The 22,253-nt window shown below is 42.4% G+C and overlaps 1 protein-coding gene across 7 annotated transcripts in view; it reads right to left on the reverse strand.

The window, feature by feature from the left end:
- The window catches only part of LOC135211092 (D-2-hydroxyglutarate dehydrogenase, mitochondrial-like), a 166,977-nt gene that overhangs the window by 131,587 nt on the left and 13,137 nt on the right, over positions 1–22,253 (reverse strand). For 5 of the 7 annotated variants that reach the window (XM_064244170.1, XM_064244168.1, XM_064244166.1 and 2 more), the window contains exon 2: positions 8,874–9,046. In XM_064244170.1, the coding sequence (XP_064100240.1) occupies positions 8,874–9,040 (167 nt within the window). In that variant the 5' untranslated portion in view covers positions 9,041–9,046. Of the gene's footprint in view, positions 1–8,873; positions 9,047–9,860; positions 10,032–22,253 lie in introns of all 7 variants that reach the window. The other 2 variants (XM_064244167.1, XM_064244169.1) reach the window with 1 other exon arrangement.

Here is a 22,253-nt window from a genome sequence, read left to right on the forward strand (position 1 = left end):
TCTGTGCCTACGAGTAGCTTTGACCCTGCTGTATTTTCCGCCGGAATGATGCAGCAGGTGGGAGACTTGGTAGGTTCCTTGAGGTCAAGCATGGAACAAATGTTCACCCAGCTTTCGGACAGAATGTCCACTCAAGAGAACCTCCTTTCTGGTTTTAATTAAGCTCCTCCAGCTACTCCTCCGGCAGCTAGTGCCGGTCTTCTTCAACTCCCGGCATATGAAACCCTCCCGGCATTGTCCATGAGCAATCCTTGGAGAGTAGCGGCTTTCACCCCTTTCAAGGATGGCCTTATCTCCATCCCGGAGTGCGGAACTCGAAGGATTGAAGACTTCGAGTTCCACCCCGCAAACCTACAGCCTCCTTTCATGGGATATGCCAGGCTGACGGAGGCAGCACTAAATAGGGAGGACAAGATCCCGAAAGAGACAGTTCTCTATAGCAGGGATCATGCACAGAGGGAATGGCTTCACTGCTTAGAAGACTAGGATTGTATCAATACCAGGCTTCAAGCTTTCAAGAGCCCATTCACAATCTTCACAACGGAAGAGGAAGCGCCACTTCCCTTCCTGACGAAGATTGCTGATGTCACCATCCAAGCAGGCTTGAAAGGTGATCCATTACCTCAGCTGAGAGAAGCAGACCCCACATCTCCTCTTCTCCCTTTGTTTGGCGATATGTGGGAGGACTTGCCAGCCACCTTTACGGTGGTAAGTTTAAACCGGACTGTGCCATGGACCAGTTCGGCGAGAAACTTCCCAGGCTTCCGGACAACCTCATCCAAGCGGAGTTCGAGGCAAGGTCCAGGCTGGTAAGGACCTTAAACACTATGGTCATGACGGAAGTAGCGGCCCTCTCCTATGCGTCTGAACCGCTCTTCAAGCTTTTGGCTAAGTCACAGACTCATACAGTTCAATCGGACTTGTATGAGTTTGTGGTGGCTTGGGTCAACTACAGAAAGCATGTCCTCCAGGAAGCAACTATTAGGCATGAGCCGAATAAGTTGCTTTCCTCCAACATCTGGGGGGGCGGACCTCTTCCCGGAGTCGGCGGTTAAAGAGGTCCAGAACGAAGCGACGAGACTCAACCAGAGTCTCAAAGATCGTTGGGGCCTCTCTGCTAAGAGAAAACAGGACTCTTCTGCTTCAGGCAAGAAACTGAAGAAGACAAAGAGGTTTCAACCCTATCAAAAGAAACCTCAGCACTTCGTTCAGACAGTCTCGGCTGTCCCAGTCACCCAACCAGGACAACCCGCCGCAACGAAGGGCCAGACTCAGCCTATTCTCCTGATCTCACCTCAGGCACAACCTTCCACCTCTTACGCTGTCTCCCTGGCGTTCAACCAGGTGTATGAAGGCCAGGCCTTTCAACACTTCAACCGGTTTGCCAGGGGAAGCAGGGCCAGAGAGGAACAGGCAGAGTCATCAACAGAGGCAAACACTTCCGTGGCGGCCGTGGAGCTCACCCCGAACAGCAACAGTGAGATCTTCAAGGTAGGAGGGAGGCTGTTCCTCTTCCGGCACCGGTGGGGGTTCAGCAAATGGGCACAAAGTATTGTGTCAAAAGGTCTGGGTTGGAGCTGGATCAAAGGCCCCCCTCCACCCAGACCATTCCTTCAACTTCCATCGAAGGAATTGACAGATTATGCGGAGGAACTCCTTCAGAAAGGAGCAATATCGAGAGTCAAGCATTTAAAGTTTCAAGGTCGCTTGTTCAGCGTGCCAAAGAAAGGCTCATTAAAAAGAAGAGTAATCTTAGACTTGTCCCAGTTAAACTTATCCATTCGCTGCGACAAGTTCAAAATGCTGACCATCTCGCACGTACGGACCTTACTTTCCCGTGGGGCCGTCACCACCTCTATCGATCTTACATACGCATACTATCATATCCCAATTGTGAGACACTTTCGCCCTTACCTAGGCTTCAAACTAGGAGACCAGGCATTCTCGTTCAAAGTGATGCCCTTCGGACTGAATGTAGCCCCCAGGGTATTCACCAAAATAGCGGAAGTAGTTGTTCAACAACTAAGATCGCAAGGGATAATGGTAGTAGCGTACCTCGACGATTGGCTGATCTGGGCGTCAACCGTCGAGGAATGCCGCAGAGCCACAAAGAAAGTGATTCAATTCCTGGAATACCTTGGGTTCCAAATAAACAGGGAAAAGTCAAGACTCACTCCGGAGTCTCGATTTCAATGGCTCGGCATTCAGTGGGACTTAACCTCTCACAATCTGTCAATTCCGATAGCCAAGAGGAAGGAAATAGCGAAGTCAGTAAAGCAATTTCTAAAGTACAAATATGCTTCAAGGAGAAACCAGGAAAGGATCCTAGGTTCTCTCCAGTTTGCTTCAGTGACAAACATCTTGATGAAAGCGAAACTGAAAGACATAAACCGGATTTGGCGCTCAAGAGCAAATGTCAAATCCCGGGACAAGTTGTCAGCAATCCCGCAAATTCTTCGCAACCATCTGCGTCCATGGACTCAGCCGAAGAATCTGTCCATGTCGGTGCCTCTTCAATACCCTCCTCCGGTGTTAACTATCCACACAGACGCTTCACTAAGCGGGTGGGGAGGGTACTCTCAGTTCAAAAAAGTTCAAGGAACTTGGTCACCGCAGTTCCGCCAGCTTCACATAAATGTATTGGAAGCCATGGCAGTATTTCTTACCCTGAAGAGGCTCCTTCCACCAAAGAACTCTCATGTAAAATTGGTTCTGGACAGCGCAGTAGTAGTACACTGCATCAACAGGGGAGGATCCAAATCAAGGCATCTGAACCATGTCATGATAGCCATCTTTTCCCTAGCGGACAAATACAAATGGCACCTTTCCTCCACCCACCTGGCGGGAGTAAGGAATGTGATAGCAGACGCTCTATCCCGGTCAGTTCCCTTGTAATCAGAATGGTCCCTAGACAACAGTTCGTTCCAGTGGATATGCCGGAGGGTTCCAGGTCTCCAAGTAGATCTTTTCACCTCTCAAGCGAACCACAAGCTTCCATGCTATGTAGCTCCCAACCTGGACCCTCTGGCATATGCCACAGACGCTCTGTCCATAGAATGGAATCAATGGAAGAAGATTTACATCTTTCCACCAGTGAATCTTCTTCTGAAAGTTCTGAACAAACTTAGGACTTTCAAGGGACAAGTGGCCCTAGTAGTCCCGGACTGGCCGAAGAGCAACTGGTATCCTCTACTTCTGGAATTGGGTCTTCGCCCTCAACGGATCCCCAATCCCAGACTCTCTCAGTCAGTACAAATGAGGACTGTGTTCGCTTCCTCAGGAATCCTCAAACCCTAACTTTATGGACTTCATGAAGTTTACGGCTAAAAAAGATGCAGATATAGATCCTCAGAACATCCTTTTCTTGGAATCAGATAAAAGGGATTCGACTCTGAGACAATATGACGCTGCAGTTAAGAAGTTGGCATCTTTCCTGAGGGAATCAAACATCACAACCATGACTGTCAATTCAGCTATATCCTTTTTTAGGTCCTTGTTTGAAAAAGGGTTAGCAGCTAGCACTATTACTACCAACAAGTCAGCCTTGAAGAAAATCTTCCAGCTGGGCTTTAATATAGACTTAACGATTCTTATTTTACGTCTATCCCTAAGGCTTGTGCTAGACTTAGACCTTCCGTAAGGCCTACTTCGGTGTCATGGCTCCTAAATGACGTCCTCAAACTGGCTTCAGATACTGACAACACTACATGTACTTTCATGATGCTTTTAAGAAAGACGCTGTTCTTGCTAAGTCTGGCTTCAGGAGCTAGGATTTCAGAACTGTCGGCTCTGTCCAGAGATGCGGGGCATATAGAATTCCTCCCCTCAGGAGAAGTTCTACTCTCCCCGGATCGCAGCTTTTTAGCTAAAAATGAGGATCCTCTATTAAGGTGGGAACCTTGGAAAGTCATCCCTCTCCCACAAGACCCTTCTCTTTGTCCAGTGATGACCTTACGAGCCTTTCTGTCTAGGACATCCTCTTCTTCTTCGGGTCACCTCTTTACGAGAGAGAAAGGTGGTACTTTATCGATTAAAGGAATAAGACAACAGATCCTCTATTTTATTAAACAAGCAAACCCTGATTCATTCCCTAAAGCTCATGATGTCAGGGCAGTAGCCACCTCCATTAACTATTTCCAACATATGAACTTTGATGACTTGAAAAAGTGTACTGGATGGAAATCACCGACACTTTTTAAGCGTCACTATTTAAAGTCCTTGCAATCTTTAAAATTTCCGGCAGTGGCAGCGGGAAACATAGTTTCTCCTGACATTGCTCAGTAGTTGTAGTTGAAGATCCAGATCTCCTTTCTACCTGCCTCAATTAACATTTCATCTAACCTGCCGTTACGCTCTACACCTCGCCTTTTAGCCTTAGCTGCTCATGATTATGACTTAGTGGTGTGTCCCTTATTTTTTTGCTAGGGACACCCACATTAATTTGTATCTTATGAGATCTCTGAGTGTGTTCCCTTATTTTAATGCTAGGGTTTCACACTCTTGCCTTGTATATATTGCTTGAAGATTTGTATTGTTATGAATTACTAATTGCTAAATATAAAGTCAAATTTTGTTTATGTAATTTCATAACTTATACCTAGAGAATAAGTTGAAATATGTTTAGATTTAAGTTTTGTACATATTTCTGATAAGTCCTATTTGATTTTCTTGTTTTGTATATACCTTATTCTCTAATTATATTATTGTAGGTTACTTTTAGTTTTATTGAGACCCTTTTATTTATTTCAATCTTGTGCTATTTCTCTGGTACTATTTCACGCAGCGACACGAACTGAGCCCAGAAAAAGGATTTTGACGAAGGAAAAATCTATTTCTGGGCGATGGGTTCGTGTCGCCCAGTGAAATCTCACCCTGCCCCTGCCCTGTCGCCCAAGATTGCTTGCTAACTTCAGGATGGCCACCAGAGGCGCAGCAGTCGGCGTGGCGTGGGGTGTAGTGGTAGTAGTTGCCGCCTCGACCTATGGGTCGGCTATCTCAGTTGGGGATTTTGGTGTGGGAGAATGCTCAATGGCAAGAAGTTCGTGGTAGTGGTCTCACTCGCCCCAGTTACCATACCGACACCCTTCTCTTATTTTGGGTGAGCGAGTCAGTTATACTTACATCTTTTTGTTTAATTTTCTCAGGTATTTGTTACCTCATTTACCTTAGAAATAATGAACTAAAGGATTATTTCACTGGGCGACACAAACCCATCGCCCAGAAATAGATTTTTCCTTCGTCAAAATCCTTTACCTAACTCTAGCACTATTCCTCCTAGAAGGGGTAGCACTACCAAGTACAGTGGAACCTCTACATATGAAAGTCCCTACTTAAGAAAAATCCTGGTTATAAAAGCAAAGACGAAGATTTTTTTGCTTGTGTACAAAAATAATTCAGGTTGCGAAAGGTAAGGTCCAAGATTTGCCCGGGCCGCCGAGAACAATTTTAAAACTTTCACACCGCCAACTGAGTAGACTCGCCACCATCATCCTGCTCTCCCATTGATTCCTGATGCTAGTCACCGCTGTAAGATTGGTCCTATTGGTCAGCATCTGTCCCATCATCCCTCTACGTAAAGGCGTCCTTCGACCACTTCGTCACATCAGTGTTATCGTACGTACGTGGAATTCGTTCGTTCACATAGATTTCGTTTGTTAAAGTAAATTCGTGTTAGTGATTACGCTTTCTTCGTAGCAAGTTACTTTATTGTGTTGTGTGTGAACTTAATTAACTTATAATATTAGCCATGGGTCCCAAGAATGTTGCTGAAGTTCACGAAAAGAAGAGGATGCTTTCTATGGAGACAAAGATGGAGATCATTAAAAAGTATGAAGCTGGCATGCGGTTGAGTGTGATCGCTAAGGAATACGGTCGAAATCCGTAAACGATAGGCACAATCCTGAAGCAGAAGGAAGCCATCAAAGCAATTACACCTTACAAGGGCGTGGCTATTTTGTCCAACGTGCATGATGAGATGGAGAGGCTGCTTCTTGTATAGATTAAAGACAAAGAAATCGCTGGCGATACGATAACGGAGACGGCAACCTGTCAGAAGGCCAGCACTTTTTTCGGTGATCTCATTGCCCAGGCTGAAGAAGACGGAGGAGAAGGGACATCGACGGCAACCCCAGACTTCAAGGCTTCTCGGGGGTGGTTTGATAAATTCCATAAACGGACTGGCATCCATTCGGAGGTGCGGCATAGGGAGGCTGCCAGCTCGGACACGAAAGTGGCCGAAGCCTTTATTAAGATGTTCGACGAGATGACGATCAAGGAAGGCTACAGTTCTAAGCAAGTCTTCAACTGTGACAAGAATGGCCTTTTTTGGAAAAAAAATGCCTCGTCAGATGGAGGAAGAGAAGAAGCTACTCGGGCATAAGCCTATGAAAGACAGGCTTACGCTCGCACTTTGTTTGAACACCAGTGGGAATTGTAAGGTGAAGTCCCTACTTGTCTATCATTCCAAGACTCCTTGAGCCTTCAAGGCCCACAAAGTGCTAAAGGAGAAGCTTACGGTGATGTGGAGGGCTAATGCGAAAGCCTGGGTAACAAGACTTTTGTTTACTGAGTGGGTAAATCTGTGTTTCGGCCCGACAGTGAAGAAATTCTTGGAAGAGAAGCGCCTCCCTCTGAAATGTCTACTGTTGTTGGACAATGCCCCTGCTCACCCTTCTGGCCTCGAGGGATATCCTAGCGGAGTATTCTATCAAGGTTCTTTATCTTCCGCCTAACACTACCCCTCTCCTCCAGCCCATGGACCATCAAGTGATATCGAACTTCAAGAAGCTGTATACAAAACATCTTTTCAAGAGATGTTTCAACATCACTGATACCACAAACCTCACCTTGCGTGAATTTTGGAAGGAGCATTTTGATGTCGTGATATGCATCCGACTCATCGATCAAGCTTGGCAGGAGGTTTCGAGGCAAACCTTGAATTCTTCGTGGAGGAAACTCTGGCCTGATGCTGTATCCGCCCGAGACTTTGAGGGATTCGACGTGGGCGAAGCTGATGCAGATTCAGAAACAGTTGATGATCCTAAAACTGTTTTGCAACCAGATCTTGATGAGATTGTTGCACTCGGCAAGTCCATGGGGCTGGTCGTCGACAAGGACAACATCAATGACCTTCTCGAGGAGCACCAAGAGGAGCTTACAACGGATGACCTGAAGGAGTTGGAGGCCATGCAACATAGCGTCATTCTAGAAGAGTTCTCTAGCAGCGGTGAGGAGGAGGAGGAGGAGGACCCTATGACAACGGCAGAAATTAAGATGCTCTAGCTGCTTTTCATAAAGTGCAATCATTTATAGAAAAGAGACACCCCGAAAAGGCTTACTCAGGTCATATGCTTGCGCAGTTCGATGACGTTTGCCTGAGTCATTTCAGGAACATTTTGAAAAGCAGGCAGAAGCAATCTTCCTTGGATAGTTATTTTTTAAAGAGGCCTTTAGTAGTAAGCAAACAGGAAGATCCAAGTGATACGAAAAAGCAGCAAATTGAAAGTGGTGAAGAAATTGAAATTTTGTAAAAAGAAAAGAAAAGAAAAAAAAAGTAAAGTAAAAAAGTAAAAAAAAAATGTAAAAATCAGAAAAAGGCAAAAAAAAAAAAAATTAAATTTTAAATTTTTTGTAAAGATAAGTGTTAATGATTTCTGCCATTTGTTAATGTGTTTCGTAAAGTTTAGTGTTGATGTTTTCTGCCATTTTTTAATGTGTTTCATGTTTTCTGTCATTTGTCCTCCTCCTCCTCTATAGCCACTTTAGGACATCGCCTCACTCGAAAGGTAAGGTTCCATATTTTACTACATATGTATGTACATGTACATACAGTATTTCTTGTACCCTGTACACTAATACACTTTATTTACAGGTACAATAAAGGTTAGGTTAGGTATTGAATGGTCCAAATTGTTGTATTTCATTGTTTATTGGTCAATTTAGCTTTATTATAAAATTTACTATGGTATTTTTGCAGGGCTTGGAATGAATTAGGCAATTTACATGTAAAACGTGGTTTGAGATACGAAAAAATCATGTTACGAAGGCCGCTTTGGAACGGATTAATTTTGTATCCTGAAGCACTACTGTAGTTGGAAAGGTATGGAAGAAGGTGGAGGAAAGGAGCTACAAGAATTTGGGGGCATACTAACCCACCCTCCAAGGAAACCAGTGAATGCTTTCTGTTCTTCATCCTATGATTGTCAAACTTCTCCCCCTGCCACTAATCCCAACCAGTACACTTCCTACAAGAAGTCCTGGTGTAAAACTTCCCCCTATAAAAAGAGGAATAACCAATAAAAGGAGACATGTACTACCCATAAGGATGACCAGTCCTCACAATGGCATTGCTCGTGATTTTTCACCATAGTGAATAAAAAAAATAAGACAAAAAGAACACTTTCAAAAATAGCAGGCCACTCATCCAAGTTTCTCAGCAAAAAGTCAGGTAGGAGAGTCAAGCATTGCACATCTGTACTAGTCAGCAACCAAAGAAAAAGTGGGTAGTGACAGGAGGTGAGTGAGGAGTATTCCTTCATGCACACCCCCTATCTCCACCAGTTAACAACCTTGTTTAGTTTCAATGACTGATCCAGCTTGCTCTGAAGGATACTCCTAGATAAAAGATGAAGGTTTGTATTTCCGTAATAACAAATCTAATGCCATTTTATTTTGTCAGAGTTGAATCAAAATGTCATGCAACTTATACACTAATAAGAGACATTTCACACTCAAACAGCTAGTTCAACCAACACTTAGTTGATATAATAAATATATTTGTACACTCAAAAGTGCCTTTTGGCTTAACATCAAAGCACATGTTAATCAAAAGTTTTTCAAGTATATCATATACTATAACCCATCGAATATCTAACCTCACAGATGTGAGTTCACATCTGGGATAAGAAGAAACTGCTGACATATGAATCTGAATCTGCTGCCATTTATTGGGATGAGCCATCTGAGAAATGGGATACAACAATCGAAATACTGCATTGGGGCGCCTAATGACCCCTATTCTACCATACAGCATCCTTAACATCTTTATCTGGAAGGAAGAAATGAAAATATATTTCAAATATTTTTTGTCTAAAAACCATTCTAAACTGATGAAAAATTGCCCAGAGATATGGAAGTTATAGCCTTAATAAATAAATCATGATTTTTAATTCCACTTTAGAAATTCAACCTCCAGGATCAAGAGTTAGAACTCAAAGTCAAAACTAGATGTTTGCATGTATGGAAACTTTAAAAGAATTATGAAAAACCATAAAAAATTTTCTTTCTAAAACTCAACTTCATTTTCATATATAACTCTGACTTAACAAATAGCTTTAAATGTGCATCAGCTCATTTTCCAGACACTCAAGAGGCAGAGAAAGTTTTACAATAAAAAAGCGGTAAAAGTTTCCACCTTATCATCAGCACATTCAGACTACAAAGAGCCCATCGATAGAAATACGTAACATCACTCCAAGTGTTGTCTGAATTACTGCCAAAGGGAGAGTGGGATGGGATGAGGGCTCTGAAAAATTTTGTGGTGATAGGTTTGTATAAAAGATATATTTCATTCTTTAAACAGTGTATTCCTGTTTATCACGCCTATTATTTTACAATAGCTTGAGTAGCTGTGTAACACAAAAGATACCTCAGAGTTTAATGCTAAAGATTATGTTTAAAGAATTATGAAGAAAAAAAGTCATGAGAGCTCACATTAAGATGGAAGGAAAAGGCAATAACAAAGCCAACAGAGGTCTCAAAGGACTTGAGGTAAATCTCTCCAACAAACTCTTACAAAAATATCAGTTTCCAAAAACAGTCTACTTCTACATTAACTTTAAAGACCCCCTAGATATACCAACCTAAGAGTCCATTATATGGATATAATTTTGGTGTAAGCTAGTTCTGCTGTTGAAGCTGAGTAACAAGGTAGTAACTAACTATGGGTGATGACTGTTCACCAATATCTAGTTACTAGAGATGAGTGTGTAGGGGAACCACCCACTCACTTGGTAAACAGCATCTTTTTCATTCTGTAACAGGGACAAATGCAGGTAAGTAGTGCCACAAAAAAGGCCCAGGATAAAACAGTATCTTGTTGTGATTATCACCATCATCTCTTGAAGGTTCTGAATAAAAGGGAAAGTGTGCAGGAATAGAATACATAAAAAAGATAGGAAACGATCTCTGCTACCCATCTCATATAAATGATTATGTTATCAAAAAGCTCACAAAAAGTTTTATAGTGTTGCTAGTAATGAAAAATAAACGCCTAAAAATGTACTTAAGCTTGCCTTACTTTCTTTGATTTGAAACCATAAAATCAATATTTAAATCGTTTAATGTTAATGTAGTGTTCTCTTATAACAATACCATTAAAGATATGCTAATTAAGATTAGTCCTGTAACAAATAACAACATCATTCACGAAATTCCTTGTAAGGATTGCCCATCGTTTTACGTTGGTCAGTCAAGTAAAAATTTATGTGTACGTATTAAGCAGCATATGTATTCAGTTAGAACAGCCCAGACTTCAAATTCACTGTTTATCCATCTGAGTGAAAAATCTCATTGTATTAATTGCAGTGGTACCTCTGTAATTGCTAGATCTAATGATTATGTTTCAAGAAATTTACTGGAATCAGCAATTATACAAATCACTAATAAAAAAAACCTAAATCTTAGTCTGGGATTGTACCATTTGGACCCGTATATTTGTAAAATGTTTATGAAGGACCTTAAAATAAATGAACTGCTAATAAATTAGTCCCACATGTATATAGTTATTATTTCTCTTTAATTTTTTGGGGAACATTTTTGTAAATTTCATGGTAATAAGTTGTATATGCCTCCTTGTTTTTTCAAAATGTATTGTTTTCTGGATGAATCATCTGTTGACCACGTGTGTATCCTCCAAGGTGTGGCTGCCTAAAAATTCGCTTATCCTGCCCTCAGGCGTTTCCTCGTTTCTGTAAAGTGAAATCTACCTTATTGCTAATCTTGTAGTGTCAGTTTGGATATTAAGCCTACTTTGACTATGTTTTTCCTCTGTAAGATCAGTTGTGCCTGAGTAAAGGGTCGCACTAGACCGAAAGTGCTTGGCTATCTCGCTTTTCATTTTTTTCCTTCATGGCAAAAACCTTTATTTATACATAGCATCACGTTTTATATATTTCGTGATCAAGTTATTAGTTATTCATATACTATATATAATATATATATATATATATATATTATATATATATATAATATCTATATATATGATATATATATATATAACATACATACAGTGTTCTCCCCGTATTCGCGTTCTCCGGATTCGCGGACTCACACATTCGCGGATTTTTCTTTGGAATCTATCTAGAAATTATTCGCGGACGGACTCGCCCATTCGCGGAATTTTCCGACAAAAATAATCACTAATTAGTGTATTTTGATGTTTATTTTCATGACTAAATACATTTTTATGATACAAAAATGATTTACTAATTTTCAAATATTAATTTTGATTAATACTGTATTAGTAAGTTTAATAAGTTTAAATGATATCACATAATAAAAATAATAATTCTCACTCTCTCTCTCTCTACTACAAAGATGTATGTTTTTTTTGTATGATAAATAAATGATTTATTATTTTCAAATATTAATATTAATTTATACAGCAATAATATCAATTCATTAAAGAAAATACCATAGTGAAATAGTAAGATTTTAGCTTATAAATTTAAAAAATTATGGAAGAACAAAGGAAATCCCAGTCAGATTCTTTCTCTAACTCAAGGTACTAAAACTCAGATATACGTATCAAGTTAAGTGACCGGAGGGGGAAGGAGCTGATTTGTGGCTGCCATCAAGTGGGCATGAAATTTCCACCCCCCCCCCCCCCTCTCTCTCTCTCTCTCTCTTTTACTGAGATGAGAGATTTTTATGGTACATATATGCGTAATATGTTTATTAATATTTTCAAATAATAATAATAATAACTGTAATTACAAAAATCATATGTGAAAGTATTTTACAAATACTACGATAATCTCTCTCTCTCTCTCTCTCTCTCTCTCTCTCTCTCTCTCTCTCTCTCTCTTAAAGCGATGTATGAATATAAATTCATTAAAGAAAATACTAAAGTGAATTAGCAAGATTTTAGTTTATAAATAAAAAGAATTACGTAAGAAGAATGAAAGAAAATGCTCATTACCCCGCATCTCTCTCTCAGAATTCCAGTAGCAAGCCGAGTTGGCTGGGGTCCAACAACTGTGCTGCCATATCTTACGATAATGTAAACTCTCTCTCTCTCTCTTTTACTGAGATGAGAGAATTTCTATGGTACATGTGTATGTTTATTAATATTTTTGCATAATAATAATAATAGTAATATAACTATATTCAAAATTCATATGTGATAGTATTTTAAAGAAGTACAATAATCTATCCACTTCACTCTTTTAAATAAGGACAACCCTCTCTCTCTCTCTCTCTCTCATCTCTTCCGCTCTCCTCTCTCTCTCTCTCTCTGCTGTCTCTCTCTCCTCTCGCATCTCTCTCTCTCTCTGCTATTGGCTGTTTATATATTTCTAATGGTAAAATGTTTAAGATTACTTTAAAATGATATTAATAATACCAATTCAATGGTATATTTGATGTAGGATAATACTTTAAATAGACATTTGGTATTTGTGACTTCACATTTCCATTGTAAAAAGAAAATGGATGTCTCAAATAGTAACAATATGAAAGAAAACGTGCATGACTGAATACTTATGGGGGGACTGAATTATTTTCACATACGTAACTAAGTCATTCAGTACGTACATAGTATGTATTTATGTATAAACATAAAATGTAAGATTTACTTTAAATAGTATTAATAATATTTTCAAAGATTAATATGAACCATAATAGGATATTTTATGTATATTTGATGAAGGATGGTCTTTAAGGGATACTTTGGTATTTGCATGTTTAGGATAGGGGTTTATGAGCATTTTTAGAGGGGGTTCCAAACATTCGCGGATTTTAACTATTCGCGGGGGGGTCTGGTACACATCCCCCGCGAATATGGGGGGACCACTGTATATATATATATATATATATATATATATATATATATATTGTATATATATATATATATATATATTATATAGTATATATATATATATATATATAATATATTATATATATATATGTATATATATATATATATATATATACTATATATATATATATATATATATATATATATATATATATATATATTATATATAATATATAAACCAATATAACTATAATATATATACCTATATATATATATATATTTATCATATATACGTTATATTATATATATATATATATATATATATATATATATATATATATAGCATATATATATATATTATATATATATACACACACACACACTACAAACAGATATGCTAAACACATACCAATTGGGAACAGTGATAAAAAAAAACATGAAAGCTAATGTTCACAGCAAAACCACTGAAATTTGTGTCAGGAATCTGGTTGCTTTTTCAACAATGAATATTTTCTAATTAATTATCATGAATAGTACATAATAAATTTATGTAATTCATAACCTTATACGTACTACTGATGTTTAACTATATATTTAACTAATTCTCTAGTGCACTCTTCTTCTTCCTCCCAAAAAATTGCGAGTTTCCTTGGACTTAAGTGTGAACGGCGTCATCATTTATGATTGTTCTGAAGAAAGTGACCCACCGTGTATGGGTACAAATGGTGTGTGGATTTAGCACAGGAAATGGGAAGTTTGTTTACATAAGTGACTCCGCAGACATCGATATGGTGTCAATCTTCTACATTTAAGGCGTTTTAGGTAAGTAAAAATTTTGAAAGCATCATGGAGGTAAGTTACCACTGCGCATGGCTAGATTTTCATTAAGGGGACCGTCCGCTATGGCAGATGACATGTCAACTTGAAAAAATAAAAAATAGAGTTATTACTTGTACCTATGCAGAAACATGCTGTGCATGCTTTCCAGAAGTTTCAGCCAATTATTTTTACAAATAAGGATGATATAGCGGTTTTTAAATGATGACGTCATTGTAACTGTGTCGTCTGTATGACTGAGTTTGACAGGATCATTTTTCCGTGTTTATTTTTGCATATACGTATACAGCGATTTTTTTAGATTTTTTTTGAAATTCTCAAACATCTGGTAGCAATGAAAGGTAGTGTTAGAGGCGAGCTGCTCAGAGCAGTTATTTATAGGCGAGACTCAGAGAATGACTCGGTTACTCCACAGACATCAAAGGAGTTGCACGCGCTTACGCACTTGAGTTTGGTTACTAGCTATTTACGTTGTTTTTATAACTTCTTAGTGAACTTATAGCAATGCCGAAGTTACCTAAGATCAAGAAGGGTACTTAGCAACTAAGGCTAGCAAAATTAGCGAAGGCCAGGAGTGTGCTGAAAGAAAAACACGAAAATTCATTGTTATCAGCTCCCTCATTGTCTCATGTCATGCTGTCAACATCATTGTCTCGTGTCACGCTTAGGGTATTAATACCACTTTTAGGAGGAGGACCAGGATCATTGATGTAGAAATCAACAATAAAAGTACAAATAAAGTAATTATAATAATGTTGTTTTGACTTTTATAAGAAAAAAGCAAAAATTTACATAGCAAATCTTTGGGGGCTCATAACTCAAAAAAGGGATTTTGACGGAGGAAAAATCAATTTCTGGGCAATGACCTGTGTCGCCCAGTGAAATGTCCCTTTGATACTCATTTCTAAGATATAAATATTGCTATATATACCAGAGAAAAAAGAGAAACGATAGTGCCAGAATATTCTGGCTCGCTCACCTTTTATTAAAAGGTGTCGGTATAGTAAAAAGGGCAATTGGAAACCACTACCAGAGGTCCCTTGCCATTTAGCCTCTTCCTCCTTCAAAATCCCTCGTCTACAGAGGAGCCGGACCAAGGCCCCGCTACCCGCTACTACAGTGTTCCCCCCGTATTCGCAGGGATGCGTACCAGACCCCCCCATGAATAGTTAGAATCCGCGAATGTTTGGAACCCCTATAAAAGTGCTAAAAACAGCCTATTTTGTTAGTTAAAACTTAAGAAAAACCACTAAAAATTTTCATACTTGGTTTTTTTAATGGTTTTATCACAAAAAGTGCATTTTATGATGAAATTGATCACAAAAACAAGGAATTTGTGGATATTTCTCAAAGAAAAATATCGCGAATGCACGAATTTTCCGCGAACAATGCGGGGAAACGTTCCCGAGAGAAATCCGCGAATGTGTGAGTCCGCGAATACGGGGGGTCCACTGTACTACGGTCCGTGTCTTTGTTTTCATTCCTGAAGATAGCACACAAACTTGGGCCAAACAGGGTGTGGAATGAAAGAAGAAGGGGTGGGATTTCACTGGGCGACACAGGTCATTGCCCAGAAATCTATTTTTCCTCCGTCAAAATCCCTTTTCTGGGCTCAGCCTGTGTCGCTCCGTGAAATAGTGCCAGAGAATTGGCCCCTTCAAGCTTGGAAAGGTCAGTGCAGATAGAAAATAATACTAGGTAAATTAAAACAAGTAGGGTTAATTGCTATAACGTAAAGCTTAATCCTACAACAAAATGATAAATATACAAATCAACATTGAGTTTTAATGAACCTTAAAGTAACTTATCTACACTAGGATGCAAAACTTAATTTTAATAGACATGATAATTAACCACTAAATTGACAAGGGAACTAAGCCCAAACATAAAGTGACAAAAACCAGTATATAAAAAATTACATCCAAGGTAAAGCAAATACAGTGACGACCGAGCTAAGCAAGGGTGCTAGTGAGGCAAGTAGAAGAGAAAGAGCTACAAGAGAGATCTAGGCTAATTACTAGCTATGCAGTGTCAAGGGAAACTGTTTCCAGCTGCCACCGCAGAGAATTTAAGGGCCTCTAAAGACTTCAAATAGTGGCGTTTAAATACTGTCGGGGATTTCCAGCCTGTGTATTTCTTGAGATCGTCAAAGTTCATATGTTGGAAGTAATTGATGAAGGTGGCAACTGCCCTAACATCATGTGCCCGTGGGAAAGATTCTGGGTTAGCTTGTTTTATGAAGTACAAAATTTGTTGCCTAATTCCTTTTAAGGAAATACTAGTACCACCTTTTTCCCTAATGAACAAGGGACCTGAGGATATCAGGGTAGTTCTGCTTAAGTATGCTTTTAGGGAATTAACTGGACACAATGACTGGTCCTGTGGAAGTGGTATAATTTTCCATGGGGCCCACCTTCCTTGTGGGTCTTCATTTTTGGCTAAAAATTGACGATCTGGAGAGAGTAACAGTTCTCCTGAAGGAAGGAATTCAATGTGACCTGGTTCCCTAGAAAGAGCCGACAGTTCTGAAATCCTAGCTCCTGAGGCCAGGCTTATTAAGAATAATGTCTTCCTCAAAAGAGCTATACACTCACATGAGTCATTATCAATTTCAGAGGCCAATTTAAGGACATCATTTAAGAACCATGAGACTGACCTGGGTCTCTCAGACGGCCTAAGCCTAGAGCAAGCCTTTGGAATAGATGCAAAGTATGAATCTGTTAGATCTATCCTGAAGCCAAACTGGAAGATCTTTTTAAGTGCAGATTTGGTAGTAGTAATTGTGCTTGCTGCTAGACCTTTCTCGAACAATATCCTGAAGAAAGTTATGGCCAAATTCGTGGTCATGGTTTGTGCATTTGAGCTCTTTAGAAACAAGGCCAGTTTCTTAACAGCTGAGTCATATGGACGTAGTGTTGATTCCCTTTTGTCGGATTCTAAGAATCTGATGTTTTGGGGATCAATGTTGGCATCCCTCTGTGCCGCAAACTTCATGAAGTCCATAAAGTTAGGGCTTTCTGGATTCTTGAGGAAGCGGACACAGTCCGCGTTTGTACTAACTGAGTTAGTTTGGGATTGGGAGTCTGTTGAGGCCAGAGTCCTAACTCCAGGAGTAGGGGAAACCAATTGCTTTTGGGCCAGTTGGGAGCTACTAACGCGATGTGGCCCTTGAACGTCCTGAGTTTGTTCAGTACTTTCATGAGAAGATTTACTGGAGGAAACAGATAAATCCTCTTCCACACATTCCAATCTATAGCCATAGCATCCGTGGCGTAGGCCAGAGGGTCCAGGTTGGGGGCCACATAACAAGGGAGTTTGTGATTCGACTCCGTTGCAAAGAGGTCCACCTAGAGCCCCGGAACCTTTTGACAGATCCATTTGAATAACTCCTTGTCTAAGGTCCATTCAGATTCCAGCGGGGCGGAGCGTGATAGGGCATCCGCTACCACATTCCTTACACCCGCTAGGTGAGTGGCTGACAGGTGCCATTTGTTCCTGTCTGCCAAGGCAAAAATGGCTATCATGACATGATTCAGGTGACTTGACTTGGATCCGCCTCTGTTTATGCAGTGGACTACCACTGCACTGTCCAATACTAGTTTGACGGGACTCTTCTTGGACGGTCGAAGCCTTTTCAGAGTGAGAAACACTGCCATGGCTTCCAGTACATTGATATGTAGCTGGTGGAATGGTAGGGACCAGGTTCCCTGGACCTTTTTGTACTGTGAGTACCCGCCCCAGCCGCTTAGTGAAGCGTCTGTGTGAATCACTAGTGACGGCGGGGGGAACTGAAGGGGTACTGCTCTTGATAGACTCTTGACGTCCGTACATGGATGGAGGCGCTTCCGTAACATCGCCGGGATGGAGGCTAATTTGTCAAGAGACCTCTGGTTTGCTTTTGAACGCCAGACGCAGTTTATGTCCTTCAGTCTGGCTTTCAAGAGAATGTCCGTAACTGAAGCGAATTGGAGTGAACCCAAGATCCTTTCTTGGTTCCTCCAAGATGTCTGAGCGTTCTTGAGAAATTGCCTCGTGGACTTAGCTATTTCTTTTCTTTTTAACGGTTGGATTGATAGAGTATGAGATCCCAGGTCCCATTGTAGGCCTAACCACTGGAAGAGTGATTCCGGTGTTAGCCTGGACTTGGTTTGTTTATTTGAAACCCTAAGCGTTCCAGAAACTGGATTACCTTGACCGTAGCTTTGTGGCATTCCTCGGCACTTGCGGCCCATATGAGCCAATCGTCTGGATAGGCTACTAACATTATTCCTTGCGTCCTCAATTCTTGGACGACTGATTCCGCCAACTTTGTGAATATTCTGGGTGCAATGTTGAGCCAGAATGGCATTACTCTGAAGGAGTAAGCTTGTCTTTCTAGCTTGAAGCCTAGAAAGGGGCGGAAGTGTCTGGCTATTGGAACATGATAGTAGGCATCTGTAAGATCTATAGAGGTTGTGACGGCCCCACGGGGAAGTAAGGTCCGTACCTGCGAAACGGTCAGCATCCTGAACTTGTCACAAAGAATGAATGAGTTCAGATGGGACAAGTCTAGGATTATCCTTCGCTTTTCTGAGCCTTTCTTTGGCACGCTGAACAAGCGCCCTTGAAACTTTAAGTTCTTGACCCTTGATACTACTCCTTTGTGAAGAAGATCTTGGGTATACTCTATCAATTCTGCTGTTGGTCTTTGATAGAAGTTGTTGGGTGGAGGAGGGCCTTGGAGCCAACTCCACCCCAGACCTTTGGTCACAATGCTCTGAGCCCAGCTGCTGAACCCCCACCGGTGACAGAAAAGGTACAGCCTCCCTCCTACCTTGGGGCTCTCATTGGTTTGCCGATGGACGTCCACCACGTGCTCCTTGGAAACCTTTGCCCCTGCTGGCGGCCCTTCCGGCCCCTCTATAACGGGAGGGGCCTCTGGTTCGGCTACCTCTGGCAAACCTATTGAACAGCTGAAAGGATTGGGCCTCAAAAGCCGCATTATAGGCCGGATAGACAGCAAAGGAGGTTGACGCCTGGGGCTGCTGAGGTGGCTGTGTCAAGAGCACGAACTGCTGTTGCGGCTGTGCTTTTGACGCAGTTTGCTGTGATACTTGAGGTACCGGGACTGCCTTCATCAGAGCTTGCTGAGGGGCCTGGAAGAGCTGGAACTTCCTAAGCTTCTTCTTTGATTTCGGGTTGGATCCGGTGGATTTGGGTTTCCTTTTTGAAACGAGACCCCACCGGACCTTCAAGCTCTGGTTTACCTTGGAGGCCTCGTATAAGACCTCAGTCACCACAGGGTTGGGGAAGAGGTCTGTCCCCCATATGGATGAGGCGATCAATTTATTTGGTTCATGGCAGTTCCACCATGCTATGACAAAGTCATAGAAGTCGCACTGCATTGTATGCAGTAGTGACTTAGCCATGACTTTAAATAACGGCTCTTGTTCGTAAACAAGAGCCGTCATTTCCGCCAAGCCTTCGAGTTCCACAGCCTTCAATCGACAGCATACCCCCCAAGAAAGGACCTGCTGAGCCTAGTCCGGGCGTCATATTCCGTCTGAATAAGGCTCTCCGAGAGTCTAGGTAACCTCTCGCTGAAGTCCTCAAGCCTTCGAGTTCCACAGCCTTCAATCGACAGCATACCCCCCGAGAAAGGACCTGCTGAGCCTAGTCCGGGCGTCATATTCCGTCTGAATAAGGCTCTCCGAGAGTCTAGGTAACCTCTCGCTGAACAGTGCCATGGCGCAGTCCGGCTTGAGTTTACCTACGGCGAAGGTAGGAGCTGTTCCTTCAAAATAGTTCTCAGATCCGGGAATTAAGAGAGAAGTTGGCTCTGTTTCCCAGAGCTGGGGCATGGGCTTGTCTTTCAGAGCTGCCTGATAGGTGGCCCCCACCACTTTAAAAGTGAGAGGTAGTGGAGTGCCCTCCACTGTTGTGAAAATGGTGAAGGGGCTCTTGAAGGCAGTGAGCCGAGTGTTCTCACACTCCCACTCCTCCAAGCTCCGTAGCCAGGCCTGTTGAGCCTGTTCCCAGGGGAGGATTACGGTCTCTCTCGGGACTTTATCCTCCCTCATCATGGCTGCGTCAGTTAGGTGGACATAACCCATGAATGGAGGTTGGAGATTTTCAGGGTAGAACTCGAAGTCCTCAAGCCTTCGAGTTCCACAGCCTTCAATCGACAGCATACCCCCCGAGAAAGGAGCTTATGCCGCTATCCTCCAAGGATTGTTAGGTTTGAATGGAGGGAGGTTAGATGAGTCCGGCATAAGCGAGAGTAGGGCTGCTTGGCCGGACTGAGAATGCCCTGACGCCAAGGTGTCCTGGATGCCAGTCATAGCGTTCTCTTGGGCCGCCACCCTCTCCGACAGGGATTGGATTGACTGGCCCGATGCCTCTACTGTATTTGAGAGTTGGGCAAACATCTCCTGGAACTTGGTCTGGACCAAGTTCCTGACAACGTTGCCTGCCTGCTGCAAGATGCTAGAAGAGAATGCATCAGGGTCAAAGGAGGAAGACTGGGCTTTCTCCTTGCGAGGTCTATGCTTGGGCACTTTGGCAGAGGGAATAGCTTTTGCCTTGTCCGCCCCGGGATGGTGAGCCGGCGACTTAGTGACAAGGCTAGAACTAGTCTTCTTTGGCAGGGTCTTGGACCTTGGTTTGAAGCTAGTAGAAGATTTAACTTTGGGATCGCTGGAGAAGACTTTGGCCTGACTGACCTAGGCTTCTCAGTGAAACCCCGGAAGGAAGTGGAAGTAGTGGGAGTAGAAGTTAAGGAAGGGCTCAAGGAAAGCCCCTGAGCCCCTACAGGATCTGCCTCACCAACACCCTTACCATTGCCCATGACGTCAACAGCCATGGGCTCTAAGTCCAAGTCGTGGGCCGCAACCTCGTCGCCTCCGTCCTCCGGAAGTGCAACCAAGGCCTGGATTTTGGCAATCAGGGGTGCAGCTACCCCCGGGTCCACCGCTGAGCCCCTCTTCGCTCCGGGGAAGATGAGGGAGGACATGTCCTGGGCCAGGATGTAGGGTCGGCCCTTGGGAGAGTTCCTTCCGAACCCTCCGACCAGGTCTTCAGGGTGGTCAGAGCCGCAGTTCGCACCTCTTCCAAGCTCTGTAAGAGAGGTTAGCGTCAGTACTTAGCACTAGAGACAGACTTAACTTAGTACAAAATCAAGAACATAATTTAATGAATCTCATTGTATCATTAAATACAGGCTGGAATGTAACATACCTCGGCGGAGGCTTCATTCACAAGAATGTAGCACACAGAGCAGTTCTCATGGTGCCAGACGGTGAAGTCCTCCACTCTCACCGCACATCCGGCGTGGGATCGGCACACCTCATGGCCGCAGGGGTCCTGAAGAACTGCGTTGCAGCCCTCCTCTTGACAACAGGTAACCTGTAAGTTAAATGATACATGAGTATCATCAACAACCTTCGGAATAACTCTGTGGTTGTGAGGTATGATACTACTGCCAGAGTAACTCCGGCGGTAGCACGTACATATATCTATGAAATTATATATATAAATATATATATAATAGATAGGTATTCAATAAGTGTCACCCTGTCACGATCAACTCCGGGGCCTGTATACCTTAACGTGATGTCACGAGTGGGCCAAGGGGAATCTGACTTCAATAGAACTCCAGCGGGGCCGGAGTAGAATCTTAACAGATTAATGAACTCAAAATGTCCCCAGACGCTGGAGTAAGTAACAATCAAAGATAGAAACAGGATGAGGAGTGACGTAACCGGGTGACAATTACGACGGTGGAGTAGGAACTCCACCGTAAGAAACCTAATATTATATGTATGCTATGACAAATGTTAAAACACATGCAAAATTAAATCTCCCACGAGAAGGCCGAAGCCTTATGTCTGAGGTATCTCGTTCCCAATGTTAGGTCCGGGGTTAGACGGAGCCCGAGGCCGCCGGAGCAGGGAGGGAGGAGAAGGTCTAACAGACATCGAGGGGGGGGGGGGGGGTGAAGCGCTACCTGCAGGGTGGGAGGGGGGGGGGTATCCCGTCTTCCCGGGCCTGGTGGCCAAGCATGGCTTGGGGGGTAGGACGTGTCCCTGCCCTCAGTAGCGCACACCGTGTATCCCCCTCCCTTCCCATTACTCCCTCCCCACTCTACGTAGACTCGGGTGGGCTACCTGGGTAGCGAGCGAGTCGTCACGCCACCGAGGTGGGTGAACGGGTAGGTGAGGGGAGGAAGTGGGGGGGGAGGTCGGTAGCAGGGTGGCTCGTACCCAACCAACTGGAAACCTTCCCAGCCGGGTGAACAGACACGCGGTGTGAAGGGCAAGCCGACCGAAGAAGGCCTACTGGCCAACTTGAAGCCGCGTAGCATAGCAACACATAATAAAATATATATATAATAAAATTCTAG

Source organism: Macrobrachium nipponense, chromosome 4, assembly GCF_015104395.2.
Source record: "Macrobrachium nipponense isolate FS-2020 chromosome 4, ASM1510439v2, whole genome shotgun sequence".
Lineage (NCBI taxonomy): Eukaryota > Metazoa > Arthropoda > Malacostraca > Decapoda > Palaemonidae > Macrobrachium > Macrobrachium nipponense.